This window comes from Vigna radiata, unplaced genomic scaffold (genome assembly GCF_000741045.1).
Source record: "Vigna radiata var. radiata cultivar VC1973A unplaced genomic scaffold, Vradiata_ver6 scaffold_161, whole genome shotgun sequence".
In the NCBI taxonomy this organism is placed as follows: domain Eukaryota; kingdom Viridiplantae; phylum Streptophyta; class Magnoliopsida; order Fabales; family Fabaceae; genus Vigna; species Vigna radiata.
Window position 1 is genome coordinate 571,535 of NW_014542362.1, and position 16,423 is coordinate 587,957.

The 16,423-nt window shown below is 32.3% G+C and overlaps 1 protein-coding gene across 1 annotated transcript; it reads left to right on the forward strand.

Moving 5' to 3' along the window:
• The first annotated feature begins 4,646 nt into the window (after positions 1-4,646).
• LOC106779803 (P34 probable thiol protease) lies at positions 4,647-6,325 on the forward strand. Its single transcript, XM_014668000.2, has 4 exons — positions 4,647-5,145; positions 5,332-5,564; positions 5,665-5,817; positions 5,883-6,325. The coding sequence occupies exons 1-4, from the start codon at positions 4,683-4,685 to the stop codon at positions 6,165-6,167; spliced, it is 1,134 nt and encodes a 377-aa protein (XP_014523486.1). The 5' UTR covers positions 4,647-4,682; the 3' UTR covers positions 6,168-6,325.
• Positions 6,326-16,423: the final 10,098 nt, after the last annotated feature.

Consider the following 16,423-nt stretch of genomic DNA (forward strand, 5'->3'; position numbering starts at 1 on the left):
TTCCATCATAATCAAAACTAAAAGCTTAAAAATTAAACTTTATAATATAATATATTTAGCTGTCATATCATCGATTAATATATTTAGTTATCAAATTATATATTAATATATTTAACTATCAAATTATAGATTAATCTTTAGTAACGTATTAATTCAATTAGTTTTATAAAGTTGAATTACATTTCAAATTCATATTTTAAGATTAAAATATCAAAATAAATTGTAATATCACTCAATCTTGTTCACCATAGATTCAATTTAGGTTAAATTAGAAAATTTTAATATTTTTAAACTAAGGTTTAAGTGAATTCAACTTAATTAAACATGTTCAAACTAAGTTGAAGTGGATTAACTCCAAACTTGCTAATTTTTCATAAGTTTTATTGAAATTTTTTACAACTTCTAATTATATTATTTACAACTCGATATTTTTAAGTAGTAGAGTAATGTTAAATAATATTTGAATACTTTAGATATTTAATTTATTTGTTTCTCAAGTTATATATATATATATATATGTATATATATATATATATATTTATTGATATTTTAATTTTTAACTAGTGTATCTTTATTTAGAGAATTAGATAAAACTTTGATTGTACTACTATAAACAAAATGAATTGACTTAATCAATTATTATTGTATTATAATAAAATTATAAAATAAATTACAAAAACAAAATATTTGTATGTAAGCAACTCACTAACACACCAACTCGTAGTGGATTGAATCATATTACAAATTTTTTAAGTAAGTGGAATTTAATCTATCTATTTTAGCTCAATCAGTGATAAAACAATCCATATGAGTTGAGTTGGCCTACTTTGACAATCCTACTTAAGATAATATTAGAGTCATCCAAAGTTTATCTTATACAGACTTATTTTTTTATTAGATCTATGTATCACATAGGATCTTGGAGGTCTCTCACCTTCAATTAGGCATAAAATCTATTTATTAAGAACCAATAAAAGTTAACGAAGAGGATACTTTTTTATTCTCCTTCATAGAGTCCTATCGTCCCCTTTTGTCCGTTTATATGCAAATTAAATTAGGATCATTCATAGCCAACAAAAAAAAATTAACAATTAACTCACATATATACAAGATATTATCGAGATGAGATGCCATTTCAAGTAGAAAAAATCATCTTGACCTTGATTAAGAACATGATTTAGATAATCAGAAGATTAAAAACCCTAAATAGAACTTTACATAGGTATCCCAAGATTAGGCCTAATGAAAACCCATTAAGAAAAAACCCATGTAACATGTATAAAAGAAGACATTATTTACGAGATAAAAGGTTCAGTCATTTATTATGAATTAGGTTAAAACTACTTAGGCGTCCCTATTTTCGTAAGGTCTTTCCATTTTGGTCCCCTTCTTATAAAACTTCCCAATTGGGTCCTTAAAAGTGTCAATTTCATTGAAATTAACCCCTGTCGTTAAAATTGAGTAACAATGTTAAATTTGTGCACATGTGGATGGAGGACGTGTCAACCATTAAAAATCATAGGAAACGTGTCAGAGAACTGAGTGATACGTGACGTGATTAATTGATAAATTGAAATTAAAAAGGGGATTAGGGTTACATTAATTAAAAAAAGGGGATTACGTTAATTGAAAGCACTATATGCAGAAACAATTGGCGACGACTGAATTCTAATCTCAGTTCCCTGGAACACAAGTGTAGCTATTGGATTTTGTGTCTGTTGCAGGTACATCTTAATGGCTTTGGAGGTTTTGAAACCCACTGCAGCTGTTGGCAAGAGATGGGCATCCGCCACCAACTCCTCTCCATCAATTTCTGCATTGGCTAACACCATGCCCACACCACGATCACAGAACACAATTTTTCCCTTAACCTTTTCTGGATCCAAGCTATCTGTCAGACGCAACTCTGCACCTACTTTTACGCTTGCATTTCCAGCGTATATGGTCATAGATAAATAAAGTATTGTTTCAGTAGATTCAAGACAAACCTTCCAGCAAATTCGAGACAAACCAGTTGGCGGACACCTAGAACCAAGTCGCGATTGAAGTCGAAATAGGGAATGACCAAGCTCCAAAGTCCGAATCAAGTATGGATCGTCTCCACTAACGATTGGTAATGAACTTTCAATGATATCTCTCAGATTCCTCTCACAGTTTTAATGAAATTCAATCCCAATTGCTTTTCGATTTAATAGAACCCTAATTCCCCTTTTTTATTTCACTCAACCCCAATTCCCTTTTTTAATTAACGTAACCCTAATCCCCTTTTTAATTTCAGTTTATCAATTAATCACGCCACGTATCACTCAGTTCTCTGACACATTTCCTATTATTTTTAATGCTTGACACGTCCTCCATCCACATGTGCACAGATTTAACACTGTTACTCAATTTTAACGGCAGGGGTTAATTTGGGTTAATTTCAATGAAATTAGCACTTTTAAGGACCCAATTGGGAAGTTTTATAAGAAGGGGACCAAAATGAGAAGACCTTACGAAAATAGAGACGCCTAAGTGGTTTTAACCTATGAATTACTATATTTGATAATTGCTAACTTGAACGTTAAAATACTTTAGAAGAGTCATCCACATCACAATTACAAGGAACTCATCGCTCCCACACAATACTAAGAAAGATCTTATAATGATGTCTAGGTCCCTAGGTTCAACAAAAAACACGAGGACTTACGGAGGCAAATAATATCTATTAGAAAAAAGATATATATGAAAATAACGAAAAATTCAAAGTTAATTTGAAATCGTGGAAATCATGGTATTAAATATGTGGCAAGAAACACCGTATCTATGCGACTGGTGAGGTAACAACGTAAGAACCACATCTTCATTATCTTCATCTATAATTTTATTGAATTTCTTATAGTAAACCTAGTTGTTTCGGTATTAAACTCTATGTTATCTTTATTTATCAGATTCATTTTATCTAAAGTTTGCAACATCATGAAAGTCTCCGCTATCAGTCAACAATGCTAAATTTTTCTGTTTCATTATCATAAAAGACCCACACCATAAAACATTCATAGTTTTAAAAATAAATAAGTTAATAAGAAATTTATAGGTTTAATCATTCTGATAGTCTCTATTTTCGGTGATTTTTTTCAATTAGGTTTCTTATTTTTTCTTTTTTTCAATTGGGTCCCTATTTTTGAAAAATTGAAGCAATTAGGTCACCGTTGTTAGTTCTATACTAACACTGTTAAAAATGGTGACACGTGTCAGCTCATGATTTTTTTGAATTTTTAAATATATATATATATATATATATATATATTTTTATTTTTTATTTTTATTTTTTTATTTTTAAAAATTGCCACGTGTCAAGTTGACATTGAGCCACGTGGCAATGACAATTGAGATGACACTGATAGTGCCACGTGTCACTATCATACCATGTGTCATTAGATTTGTCTCAATTTGATCCTTATATTTTTAATTTATACAAATTAATTTTTTTATTAGAAAAATAAANAAATTACAAACTAACATGACACATTTTTATTTATATAGTAGTAAAGAAATCATTTAACCTAAATAATTTGAACGAGTAACCTATAAAAGTTAACATCTCAATAATAAATATTTTTGTGAAGNTAATCTACACAAGTATAGTCTCAATACTTCCTCAACAATTCATAAAAAGTTTCTAGAATTAAATATTTCGATTTGAAATACATCATTACTAATAATTTGTCTAACAGAAACAAATTTAAAGACAAAAGTTTGGAAAATGTACATACCGTATTTTATTTGGGAAGGAATAATTTTTTTTAAATTTTTAAAAAAATTAGGACTAAATTGAGACAAAATAAAAATACAAGGACCAAATTGGAACAAAATAAAAATACAGGGACCAAATTGAAACAAACGCAATAACACGTGGTTTGACAGTGACATGTGGCACTGTGCCACTTCACACTGTCATTGCTATGTGGCATATGTCAACTTGACACGTGACAAATTTTATTTTTAAAAGAAAAAAAATGAAAAATAAAAAAAAAAATAATTAAAAATATATTTAAAAAATTCAAAAAAATCACGAGCTGACATGTGTCACTCTTTTTAACGGTGTTAGTACGGAACTAATGATAGTGACCTAATTGTTTCAATTTTTCAAAAATAGGGACCCAGTTGAGAAAAAGAAAAAATGAGGGACCTAATTGAAAAAAGTCAGTGAAAATAGGAACTATCAAAATGATCAAACCAAACTTATATGTCACATTGAAGAAAGAAAATGACAAGCAAAACTAACCTATACCTTGAATAGAATTAGTGTAAGTTAGAAACCATTTTGAAAATTAACAAACTTATAAACTCACCATTTGAACGTAAGGGTTGATTATAATTACCGTGCATTCTATAATATCTAAACTGTTGGTGTTATACTCATGTACGCAACCATAGAATACACGTTTATCATAAATCAAATGCTCTTATAAAAAACTAGAGAAATAGCCAAATCCTAGTAAAGAAAGAAAGTTATTAAAAGATAATCCTTGTTAATTATGTGGTCATTCCTTGCTGGCTTGTAAGCCTCAAAATTCAATGAATAATATACAAAAAATCCAAACCAAAAGGCATACACCCAGTAGAAACTTCATCATTACAAAAACCCTATATATACCCTCTTAACTAACAAAACATATCATAAAATTTTCAACCAGGTCATGGATTTCTTTGTGTTTCTTCTTTTCTCCCTCTTGGGTCTCTCTTCTGCTTCTAGTTCCATATTGGACCTTGACCTAGCCAAGTTTACCACACAGGAACAGGTGTCAACACTCTTCCAACTGTGGAAAAAGGAGCATGGACGTGTCTACCAGAACCAAGAAGAAGATGCAGAAAGGCTTGAGGTTTTCCATCAGAATTTGAACTACATCAGGCAAATGAATGCAAACAGAAAATCAACCCATTCCCATCGTTTGGGGTTGAACAAGTTCGCTGACATCCCTCTTGAAGAGTTGAGCAAAATGTACTTGCAAGATCCGAAGGATGTGTCACAGCACGTCAACATGGCCAACATGGCCAACAAGAAAATGAAGAAGGAAAAATTCTCTTGTGACGATGCACCTTCATCATGGGACTGGAGAAAGAAGGGTGTCATCACAGAAGTAAAGAACCAAGAGCACTGCGGTACGCGTTTTCAGTACATGTTAATTAATAATAGTTAAGATATGTATGAGTTAAAAATAATAATTTACATAAACTACATGAGAAATTTTTGTTAATTAACTTAGACTAATTTGATTTATAAAAGAACAACTTTTGTTTATTTTTTCCACTGAAATGACTTTGGAGTACGAAACCATGTGAATATAGGAAGTGGATGGGCCTTTTCTGCCACTGGAGCCATAGAAGCAACAAATGCAATAGTTACAGGCAACCTTGTTAGCGTTTCTGAACAAGAACTCATAGATTGTGCGTATAAAGCCAGCGGTTGTGAGGGTGGATATCACTTCCATGCATTCGAATGGGTTATAGAAAATGGTGGGATTGCCACAGAAGTTGATTATCCTTATAGAGCGGAAAATGGAACCTGCAAAGCCAATAAGGTTTGTGAATCCTTTTTTACCTTCTTATGAGAAATTGTGTTGACATAACCATTAATTACCCTTTGATCTCTTTTTGTTTGTGCACCTTTTCTTGAAGTAGGCACAAAACGCGGTTACAATTGACAGTTTTGATGGTATAATATTAACAAATCATACTTCAGCAGCAGAATCAGACGAAGCACTGTTGTGCGCCACCTTTGAGCAACCAATTAGTGCGGCCATGGACGGAAGGGATTTCTTTTTCTACACTGACGTAAGTAGTGACAGTATAATATAGTTTGAGTGTTATTGTTATTAATTTGATTGATTTTTGTGCAGGGCATATATGATGGAGGAAATTGTTCAAGTCCATTTGGGATAAACCATTTTGTTTTAATTGTGGGTTATGGCTCAGTGGATGGTGTAGATTATTGGATCGTGAAAAATTCATGGGGAAAAGATTGGGGTATGGATGGTTACATTTGGATTCAAAGAAATACAGGCGATCTGGGGGGAGTTTGTCTGATGAACTTTTTTGTTGCTTTCCCAATCAAAGAGAAAACAGCGACACACGTCTCTCCGCGCGTTAAACCTTATCAAGGAGTGGATTACTCTCCTCTTTGAACTATGAACTTCGTATTCATCAGTGCTTGTTTTCTTAGAAACAAGCATCCTATGTTTGATTCTGTATGACCATAATAAGCCTTACACATTCTACTTGTATTGTGAGAGGCAAAAATAAAACGCAGCTTGTTTTCTTCGAATAATAATGTTAACGGAACACTCTCTCACACTGTTGCTTTTTTGTATGAAGTTTTGCACCACTTCTGAGGTTGTCTAATTAATAACCTCGTAGTGTAACAAAATATACGTTTATATTTAAAATCACAACATTTATTAATATTACTCAATGAGAATGTCAAAGTTTTCAAGAATAATTATTGGATTACAAATCGAATCTTAAAAGTAGATTAAAATTACAAACCACAACGTTTCATAATTTAAAAATACATTTTTAAAAGTTTCAAAGAGTGTTTCCAATGCATCTGCCACTAAATGTTTTCAGTTTTACCTGAAACATTGTCTACACCCATATAACGACATGAGTTATACCATCATCGTAGACACACAAGTAGGGTGAGCTAACCGAATACAAAAAAACATAAGTTACAGATAAATCTACTTACACACTTTGAACATTTAATAATATTATCAGTGTATTAATAAGATTATATTATCTCTAAATGTAACTTCGGAAGCTACTCGCTTCTCATCTTTCACTCGTAATAATTGTATTTATCTCGATTCTTCTTCTTCACACACATATGATAAATATATAACAAAATCAGTCCCTCATATGGACCACATATAAGAGTCGTCCTCCGTACACTGCTTTGGACATATCTTCCTGGTTCTTCAAGGACTTATGAGTAAAAACATTGGTGAGTAACATTCATTCACCAAGCACAATACTCTACACAAGTCAGAAACCCTTGGCGAGATATTTGTACCCTTTTGAAAGAAGAAAAGTAACAGGATTCGAATCCACCTATCGCCTTACATAGGTAAAAGGAAATCATCATTTTTAACTACTGAGATAAAACATAATTCCTCGGTTATACACAATAGGACTATAGAATCACTAAAGGTTATTTACACAAAGTTTGAGAAAGTGTAGATAACTTTGCAGGTCAAGCATATGCACCAAATATAGTTTGTACCAAGTAAGCTGCCACATAATTGGCAAGTGAAAATAATTCACTTGAAAACAAGGGAGATAGATAAGCTTTTGTGAATGATAACGGTAATTTTTACCATTATCTATGGTGCATTTTTCTTGCCAAATCAACACTCCTGAAGCTTGAAACATGATTGATCCTCTTCTCAATCTAACTTTGTGAATAAACTTAGCTTAGGTTACACACTTTAGTTTTCATCTCTTTTCCTCAACTTCTATAGGAACTTTGAGTACTTTACTTAAGGTTGAGAAACATTGGGTGAACCTTGAACTAGACTAAACACCTAAGGGAAATAGTGTCTAGGGATAGAACTAGGACCGTTAGTTGTCNTAAACTTCTTTTCTTAATGCGGGTGAGTTTGTTGGATTACCAAGGGATTGGGATGTAACAATGAACCTAGGCTATCTCACCAAGGGATTGGGTTTTAGTGATTTAGCTAGTTGACAAGGACAAGTAATTGAATAAGAGTGGTGTGTGCATTTGCATAGGAAGAAATTAGTTGAAATCATTCTCCAACATATTCATTCCACATATTTATCAATCATCTCATTTTCACGTGTTTTGGCTCCAAGTAGTTCAAACTTTTACTTAAGCATAACTTTTACTTTCATTGCACAATTTCAGACAAAAATGGAATCATTCTTTAGTTTAAATCAGTTAGTAATTATACGATAGTAGAGTAATGACGAAGTCTCTTGGGGAACGATATCCGGTCTTACCAATATTACTACTTGAGCGATTTGGTACACTTGCCAAAGTGTCAACAGTGAATCACTAAGGTTATTACAATATACAAATCTTATAATATTGGAGGAAAACAAATTCAAAAGTGAGAGTACTTAAGAGAATTCATTCGGTAGATAAAAACATGGCAGCGACAATAGAATAATGGAGTTCAATGTCTTAAAAGAAAGAAAGAGTCCACAATGAGGTACCGAGAAGCATGGTTAAGATAAATAAATAAATAGAAGAATAAATTGTTGTAATAATGTTAGATTATTGCAAAAGAAACGTTGTTCAACAGTAATATTCCAACAGTCAAATTTTTTAAGTGCTGCAACGGTCAAATTATTTATTGTTTTTTTATTGTCTTTTATTGATTTTATTCATTCCTAGCTCTATAAATAGAGAACTCTTTCTCCATTCCAAAACACAACCAAAGTTCATTCTTTCTCATTCTCTTCCTCTTCTAAAATTATTCGGGGTTAATTTATACTCTTTGTAGAGTTTCTTGCTAGTTCTGCGACCCTCGAATACATCTTGCGAAGTTCCTGTTGTATCCTGGGGGACTTGCGCAATACACAGCGGATAAGTCCTTAAGGACAGTGAATTTACACGCCTCAGGAAATTGTGGTATGAGATTTTGGTCAATATTTTCTAACAATCTTAAAGACTTATGTTTCAATCTCTTACTGTCAAAAGTCAAAAAGGTACGAAAACTTACCTTTACTTTATTGTTTTATTGTATGATGAATTTGGATATATGTTTGATTTTCTTTCAAAGCATGGAAAAATTTATCTTTAATATTTTATTTGATTATGTGATGAATGTTGATATATTCTTAGATTGTTATTTTTCAATTAATTATTTGGATGACTATTAAAAGTTTGAATGCTTAAAATCAATGGTTGGATCTTTGTGATATGATAAAGTGATTTTTGAATTTTGATAAGTTTGGTATGTATGAAACCATAAATATCAGTTACCATTTTTTGTTGGGTTTATGATTCTGTTATACATCACATTGATTCCTTTTTAATATTAAAGAAGGGAACCTGCGGTTTAATGACCGCTGCAGGTAATGGGGTAAAGCCTTAAATTATTTTGGAGAGAGAAACCCTAAGTTTCTTTCCTTTTATTTTCTTTTCACTTAAAAAAAAGGAAAAAGGGTTGCCTTATGTTTTAGTTCTTGTTATTTTACCTTTTAATTCATAAGAATAATTACAATGGAGAAACAATTTGGTGAAGCAGTTGCTAAAGAGTAGAACTATTTCCATTGATTATGTGAAGTCAAAACGGAATCTAGCGGATCCTTTAACAAAACCCCTGGGAAGACAAATGATATTAGAAACATCGAGGGGAATGAGACTTAAGCCACTTGGAAACAAACAAGTGATGGTAACCCAACCTTTGTGATTTGAGATCCCATGAATAAGGTTCATATGGGTAAAAACAAGTCACTTGTTAGTTCTGATAGCACTAAAATTGATTTTAATCAATTATGTCCCTTCCTATGGTGTGTGTGAAACTGCATTATTGAGAGGATAAACTTTGTCATTAAAATTCTATGTGATGAAAGAATTTTATTTTAAACAAAGTTTTTAATGATTTTCATATCCCTTATGGGTGGTGTATGATTTGCAGCATACACTTGATGAAATCACCTATATGAGTGTCGAGTGGGGCCGCTTGCATGAGATCTTGGCATGATCTCTAGAGCACTCATGAATATCGGGTACGCGCATGGCCTATTTAGCGTAACACAACGATAACAACAAGATTGTGGGGGTGTATTGTGACAGATCAACCTCTAACACACGTCAAGTGTCTTTGGTTCATATAGCTTGCTATACCAACTACACTGTGTGTTAAGTTTCTCAATCTAAGACTGGTTCATATAGCTTGCTATACCAGCTCTGATGCATTACATCCTATGAGACCCAAGATAAAAAGTTTCTTTTCTTTTCTCTCCAACTTTCTTTTGCAATAAGTGGGGGATTGTTGTAATAATGTTTGATTATTGCAAAAGAAACTTTGCTCAACGGTAATATTCCAACAGTCAAATTTTTTAAGTGCTGCAACGGCCAAATTATTTATTGTTTTTTTATTGTCTTTTATTGATTTTATTCATCCCTAGCTCTATAAATAGAGAACTTTTTCTCCATTCCAAAACACAACCAAAGTTCATTTTTTCACATTCTCTCCCTCTTCTAAAATTATTCTGGGTTAATTTATACTCTTTATAGAGTTTCTTGCTAGTTCTGTGACCCTCGAATACATTTCGAGAAGTTCCTGTTGTATCCTGGGGGACTTGCGCAATACACAGCAGATAAGTCCTTAAGAACAGTGAATTTACACGCATCAAGAAATTGTGGTATGAGATTTTTGTCAATATTTTCTAACATAAATGAAGCAAGCTTCTAGAAACATCATACCACATCTAATAAAAGGAAGACAAAGGATATTAAGTGATGGAAACCCATTGAGGGCATTCCATTCAAAGGAGTATCAACTAAAGCTAAGGNTAAGAAAGGGAAGTGAAGAAGGACTTTTAAAAGCTCTTTCTTGATTTTCTTTTTCTAAGTCTTAGAAGGATTCTCTTTAATATGTTTATATGTGTTTTGTAGGTCTAATAAAGCTAGGAGATCATGGATCAACTAGATGACTTAGCATGGACCAAACCAACCCAAGAAGAAGGATAAAGAAGTCATTTTACACAAAGGGAGGGGGTGAGCTTAGTAATGAAGGAGTTGCATCATTAAAACACATGACTCCCACGTTGGTGTGAGTCTCTTGCAACGTCACAAGCAAATGATACGTGATTTGGCTGAAGCATTTGTTGCACCTCCACCGTTGCCATCTGCATCATTAATAGTATAGGTCTTCCACTATAAATATAAGATGTATTGGCATATGAAATCACTTTTTGGATGTAATGAAATGCTGCAGAATTGCTTGCTCAGCCTCTTATATCCCTTAGTCACCTCTGAATTTGGAATTCAGATACTCTCCTCTAGCTTCCTTCCTTAGTAGGAAGGTCGTCTGAGCTTGGAGACATCATACACACACCACACCTTCATCCAAACTTTCACCATAAACACTTCAAATACACCATTAACTCCACCATTCCGCTGCATCCATTGTCATTGCTGATCTCTTCTGGTTTGGAGCTTCTTCCTTCACGGTTCCAGCTGGAATTGGATTCCATCATTAAGTCTAGCTTTGTGCTTAAGATAGCTTCAACCAGATTAAAACAATACAAACAGTAACTACTTAAGAGAAATTATGATGTACCAGAACATGTTTTCTAATCCTCATTCCCAAGTTTAATTGTACCTTCTTATTTAAATTTAAAATAAGCAAACCATTCAAACCAATAGTATAACTTAGATACATTTGAATCAAAATAAAAAAAGTTTCCTAAGTCTAGGCCATGCTTTGTAAGCTCCTATTTTATTTAACAAGGATAAAAAGAGTGGTACCAAAAAAAACAAAGCACAATGCTGTAATCAATTCTTTTAAAATTTGACAGAAATTTAAAAGATAAATTAAAATAAAACTTTAAAAAAGAAAACGGTAGCTTTTTGGAAGATGGTGAAACATATTCTGAAATTTTTGTGGCAGTAGTACATGTATATAATATAAAATAGCTAAAAGAATAGAATATAAATTTAATGGAGACAGAGAATGATGACATGAACTTAAAATAAGGTTTTATAATGTCAAAGCGGTATGGTTTCGAGTATTCCAAAGCAAAAGTCTATCTTCTTTTAATTTCCTTATTCTCTCTTGGAGCTGTTCTATATAACATGGTTCAAGGAATTATTATACAACAATAAGATACTCTTCCCAAGGCCGTTGAATTCAAATAATATTGACAAGTTCATCATCATTCCAAGATTCACAGAATTATTGAGCATATAAAGGTCATACTATTCGAAAATCATGGTAAGTCTTTCATATTTCATAGCATTCATTTCACAGAATAGGTATAATACATCGAGACTCAAGCCAGAAAAATAGCATTGTCATATCGCAATCACGACATCATCAGATCACATATACAGACTGAAAGTTTTCAGGTAAGCATACAAGTTCCATACTGTGTAAAATAAATGGTTTAGCTCTCCTATCTTAGTCAAGAAAGCTTTGCTATCTCTCATTGCTCTACTGCTATTCTCTTCAAGGATCTATGCCTCTCTTGGACGTTCACAAAAATTTCAAATTATCCTCACTTCCTCTCTTCTAACTTTCTGGTTGTTTTTGTTAATTTCATTAAGCTAGAAGACTGACGTTTTATACTTGTTTTCAGTAACCTAATAGTTTGAATGGTTCTAATTAAAGAGAAACTAAGTCCTATAATTTCTATTCATTGTCTATGCAACTATTTTCAAATTATGTGCATGTTTTGTTTCATTTCCTTTTGCAGAGCGTATGAGTTTTGTTGTATGAAGCCACATTATCAAAGATATTGGGTGGAAAGGAAAAGGAGAAGATTATTTGTTGGGAAAAAGAAAAAATTATACGTCATGGATGATGAAAAATAGAAAGCTACGGTTTCTCAACCACAAAACCTGAATTATTAGCATTTACGTGACAAGGGTATCCAATGCTATTAATCCAAAAACAATTATAACATAGGGTTTTCAAATCTTAGGGTCCTATATATACAAAGTTTAATTCACTAATTTTTAATTCAAAAGATTCAAAGACTAAATAATTTAAAAGAAAACACGTCCAAGACAATTACAACCTTTATTAATTGTAATTAATTTCTTAAAATTTGATAATGAAATTTTTATTAAACCTACTGTCTATTGTCTTTGCAAAAGTTATCATTCTTATCGCCAAAATTTTGTACGCATGGTTTTTATTTATTATTAATATATATATATATATATATATATATATATTTATAATAAACTTTAAATTAGTAAATACGATGCAACTATCAATCATAATTTCATCCTAGACAACATAAATATTAAGTTTCATAAGATTCATCTTTATTTGAGAATAACTTTCTTGTGAGAAAAATAAAATAATTTATTGTATTTATTTTGGGTCTCACACTTAGCATGATTGTCTCTCAAAAAGGTTATTATTAAACATATGATGCAATAATGCAATATGTATAACTTTTTATTTTTATAATAGGACAAGATAGAATTGTTTATTGTCTTGGTATGATGATCATCAGTTGCCAATGAGACCTATCATGAATCATAAATAGTTAATGGATTAGTTAAGTAAACTTTAAAAAAAATTTACATTTTGTAACATAGCCATCTATGTTTGTAAATATTTTTACTTGCTATAAAGTGTATTTCTAGAAGATTGAATGGTCTGAGGTCTAATAAATCCGTACATGAAAGATCGATCGTGGTCCACAATGACTATGTCCATGTACCTATAATAAAAAAGTTAAGTATATTGTTAAAAACTAACCATCTAAATATAATTAATATGGAAGACAATGAAATAGTTGAAGGATTGAAATATTCAACATCTTGTCTCTTCCAATGACCTCTAGTGCATCATTTAGATTGATATATACTGACACATGATACTTGAGGTCAAATATTCTTAGATCCCAGTACAACTCTATTGTTCCTCTATTCAACCTAGGTAATTTTTTCATGAGCTTTGTTAGAAAATTATCATTTGCTTCTGCCATGTCATCATCTTCATGAATCACATGCTGATGCATGGACTGCTTCTCAAGACGTAAGAACTGAAATAAATATTTTCAAAGAACTCTATCAATATTTATAAATTTAACATAAAAATACTAATAATAAAAATATAATACTTGTGATGTGACATGATCAATGCTTTAGGCCAGATTATAAATGTACCTATGGCCTCTCTCACAATTTGGATTTCTGAAGTTGGCACATGCACTTGAGCATGGGGATCACGTACTTCATCAATCGTTACACGCGTGTGGTGAGGTAATAAGGGAGCACTATGAATAGTCTGCCCTCCTTTAAGAACTCGCCTGACAGTCACTACGCGTAAGGATTTCCATCAACCAACAATTCATACTAAAAATGATAGCCAGTAGGATATTCAACAGAACATTAATTTTTTGTGCTTACACGATGTCTTGTTGGAGCTTCAGCGGGTAACCCATGGTCGCCTGGGTATTAGAAGTCGGCCCTTGCTCTGTCCGACGTCTAATTGCTAAAAAAGTGACCTTTAAGTTCTGATTTTGTAGGGTCTGACAGAGGGTTTGTTTGTTTTGAGGGGGATGGGCATCTTAGTGCGTATAGACATCCGAGAGCTATTAACCGATGTCTATAAGACTATTTTATTTACAAAACTTTCACCAATCATTTTTTACATTAATTATTCTATTATGAAACGTTGTACGCATGACATTATACGCCATTTTTGTACTAATGACTCCTCATACACATTTTTGTCTCTCAATCAACCTTTGGTTTAGGACCATTTCATATGTTTGCCACTTCTAACATAACACCACCATCTACACGATCCAAGATCATCACTGTCTCTTTATCCCCAAAAATGTTTCTTAAGGATCATAAGATATTTCCTTTCCTCAAATTGAAGAGTGATAAAGACAATAAACCTATTGAACAACAACCTAAAAACGATCTAAAAGACTAAAAAGAAGACTTACATATGATATTGAAAATCACATATAAATGTAATTGAATTATTTCGTAATCCAAAATGTATTGTATAATGTTATTTCGTTAATAATTAAATTTTTCTTTACCAAACTTCTTTTTAATTATGTTGCTAGTGCTTAACAAATCACGAAAATCTTAAACAAAAGCCACTCTAGAATACTAAAAAAAAAAACTGAAGTTGTCATTGTACAAGACGACATCTGTTGAAACAAAATCATCTCATGGTATCCCATTTCACATGCTAAATTAGAAGTCGTCACCATTCAAAATTATTTACACTAAAATTTTCATAATATCCATCCATTTCCAATCTTATTGAAATCGTCGCATGACGACTTCACATTTTTCTCTGTTTTGAAAAATGTCTCCAAGCACTCATACGACCTCTTTTTCGAAGTCGCCTCTACTTGTCCTACAACCTGTAATTATTTTAAATTTTCGTCCATTCTTGTAATTTTGAGGCAGATTTCCACAAAACCTTGAAATATATGTTTTTGGGATATTATACTGTTAAATGACAGAGATACTTTTGTACATATAGAGTATAAAATATAATAAAATTTATAGCACGTATAGCACATGTGTAAGGTTATGATAACAACACGTTAGGCTGATGAGGGTGATGTGCTGCTTTTGAAGGATTCAACGTGGACGAAGATTAAAACTGGCTTTGACTACACAACAATTGTGTTAACAGTACCGATTAAAAACGAACGGCCACTATTATACGCATCATTACAATGCATTGTCCATATGGACCATTTAGGTGCTAGCTTGACAAAAAGAGCGATCACATGCAGCGATATGTATATCAATTATTGCACTATACTTTTTCTTATCCTGCCGAACAATCTGTATAAAGTCTTTTTTGCCATCATGAACAAAAGTATTTCATCGTTAATGATGCTATAATTTGAAAAAATGCCCTACTTCGCGTTTAACATCATGATTCAAGCATAAATGAGGAAATTAGATTGAATACATATTTGTCAATAGAAATTTTCTAGAAGGGCATATGCAAGTTGATTATTTTATAATGGAAGCAGATTGTGAGTAAATAAAATAGAAGATAATATTTTAAATAATGAAAGAGAATAGTATCCGAATTATAATCCAAAATAATTGAAGATGGAAAATGTTACTTTGACAACACATATTTGACAACAATTTGCCAACGACACGTGTTGGTGTCTCATTTGTTGTTTTTAATGAATTTTTTTAAAAAGTTTAATTTTGTTATGGAGGGCATATTTGGAAACAAAAATGCTGAAAATGGGTTGGTGNCTTTCACAAAGTNAAATTGTTTTCACTTCAAACCTTCGAAACTCTCTCACCAGTTTTTCGTTCTCCAAAACCTGTCGTTCCACCATCCAAGTGTTGCTTTGGTCTCGTGTGTGACGGTCCGCCATTGAAGAGTTGGAGGAAGAGGGACTTTGTGATTTATGTACCCGTGTAATCGATTACAGACAGGTTGTAATCGATTACCAGTGCCTGTGTACCAAAAGTCCAACGCTGCTCCCTGACTCTAGTAGAGGGAGCTCCCCAGTTTATGATTTATGTGCCCGTGTAATCGATTACAGACAAGTTGTAATCGATTACCAGTGCCTCTGTACCAAAAGTCCAACGCTGCTCCCTGACTCTGGTAGAGGGGGCTCCCCAGTGTGTGGTGGGTACTGACTTTGTTAAAATTTAAGTTATGAATTTGAGATTAATGGTTGTTTTGGAGGACCAACAACTGCTTAGGGGTTTGTTAGGGTA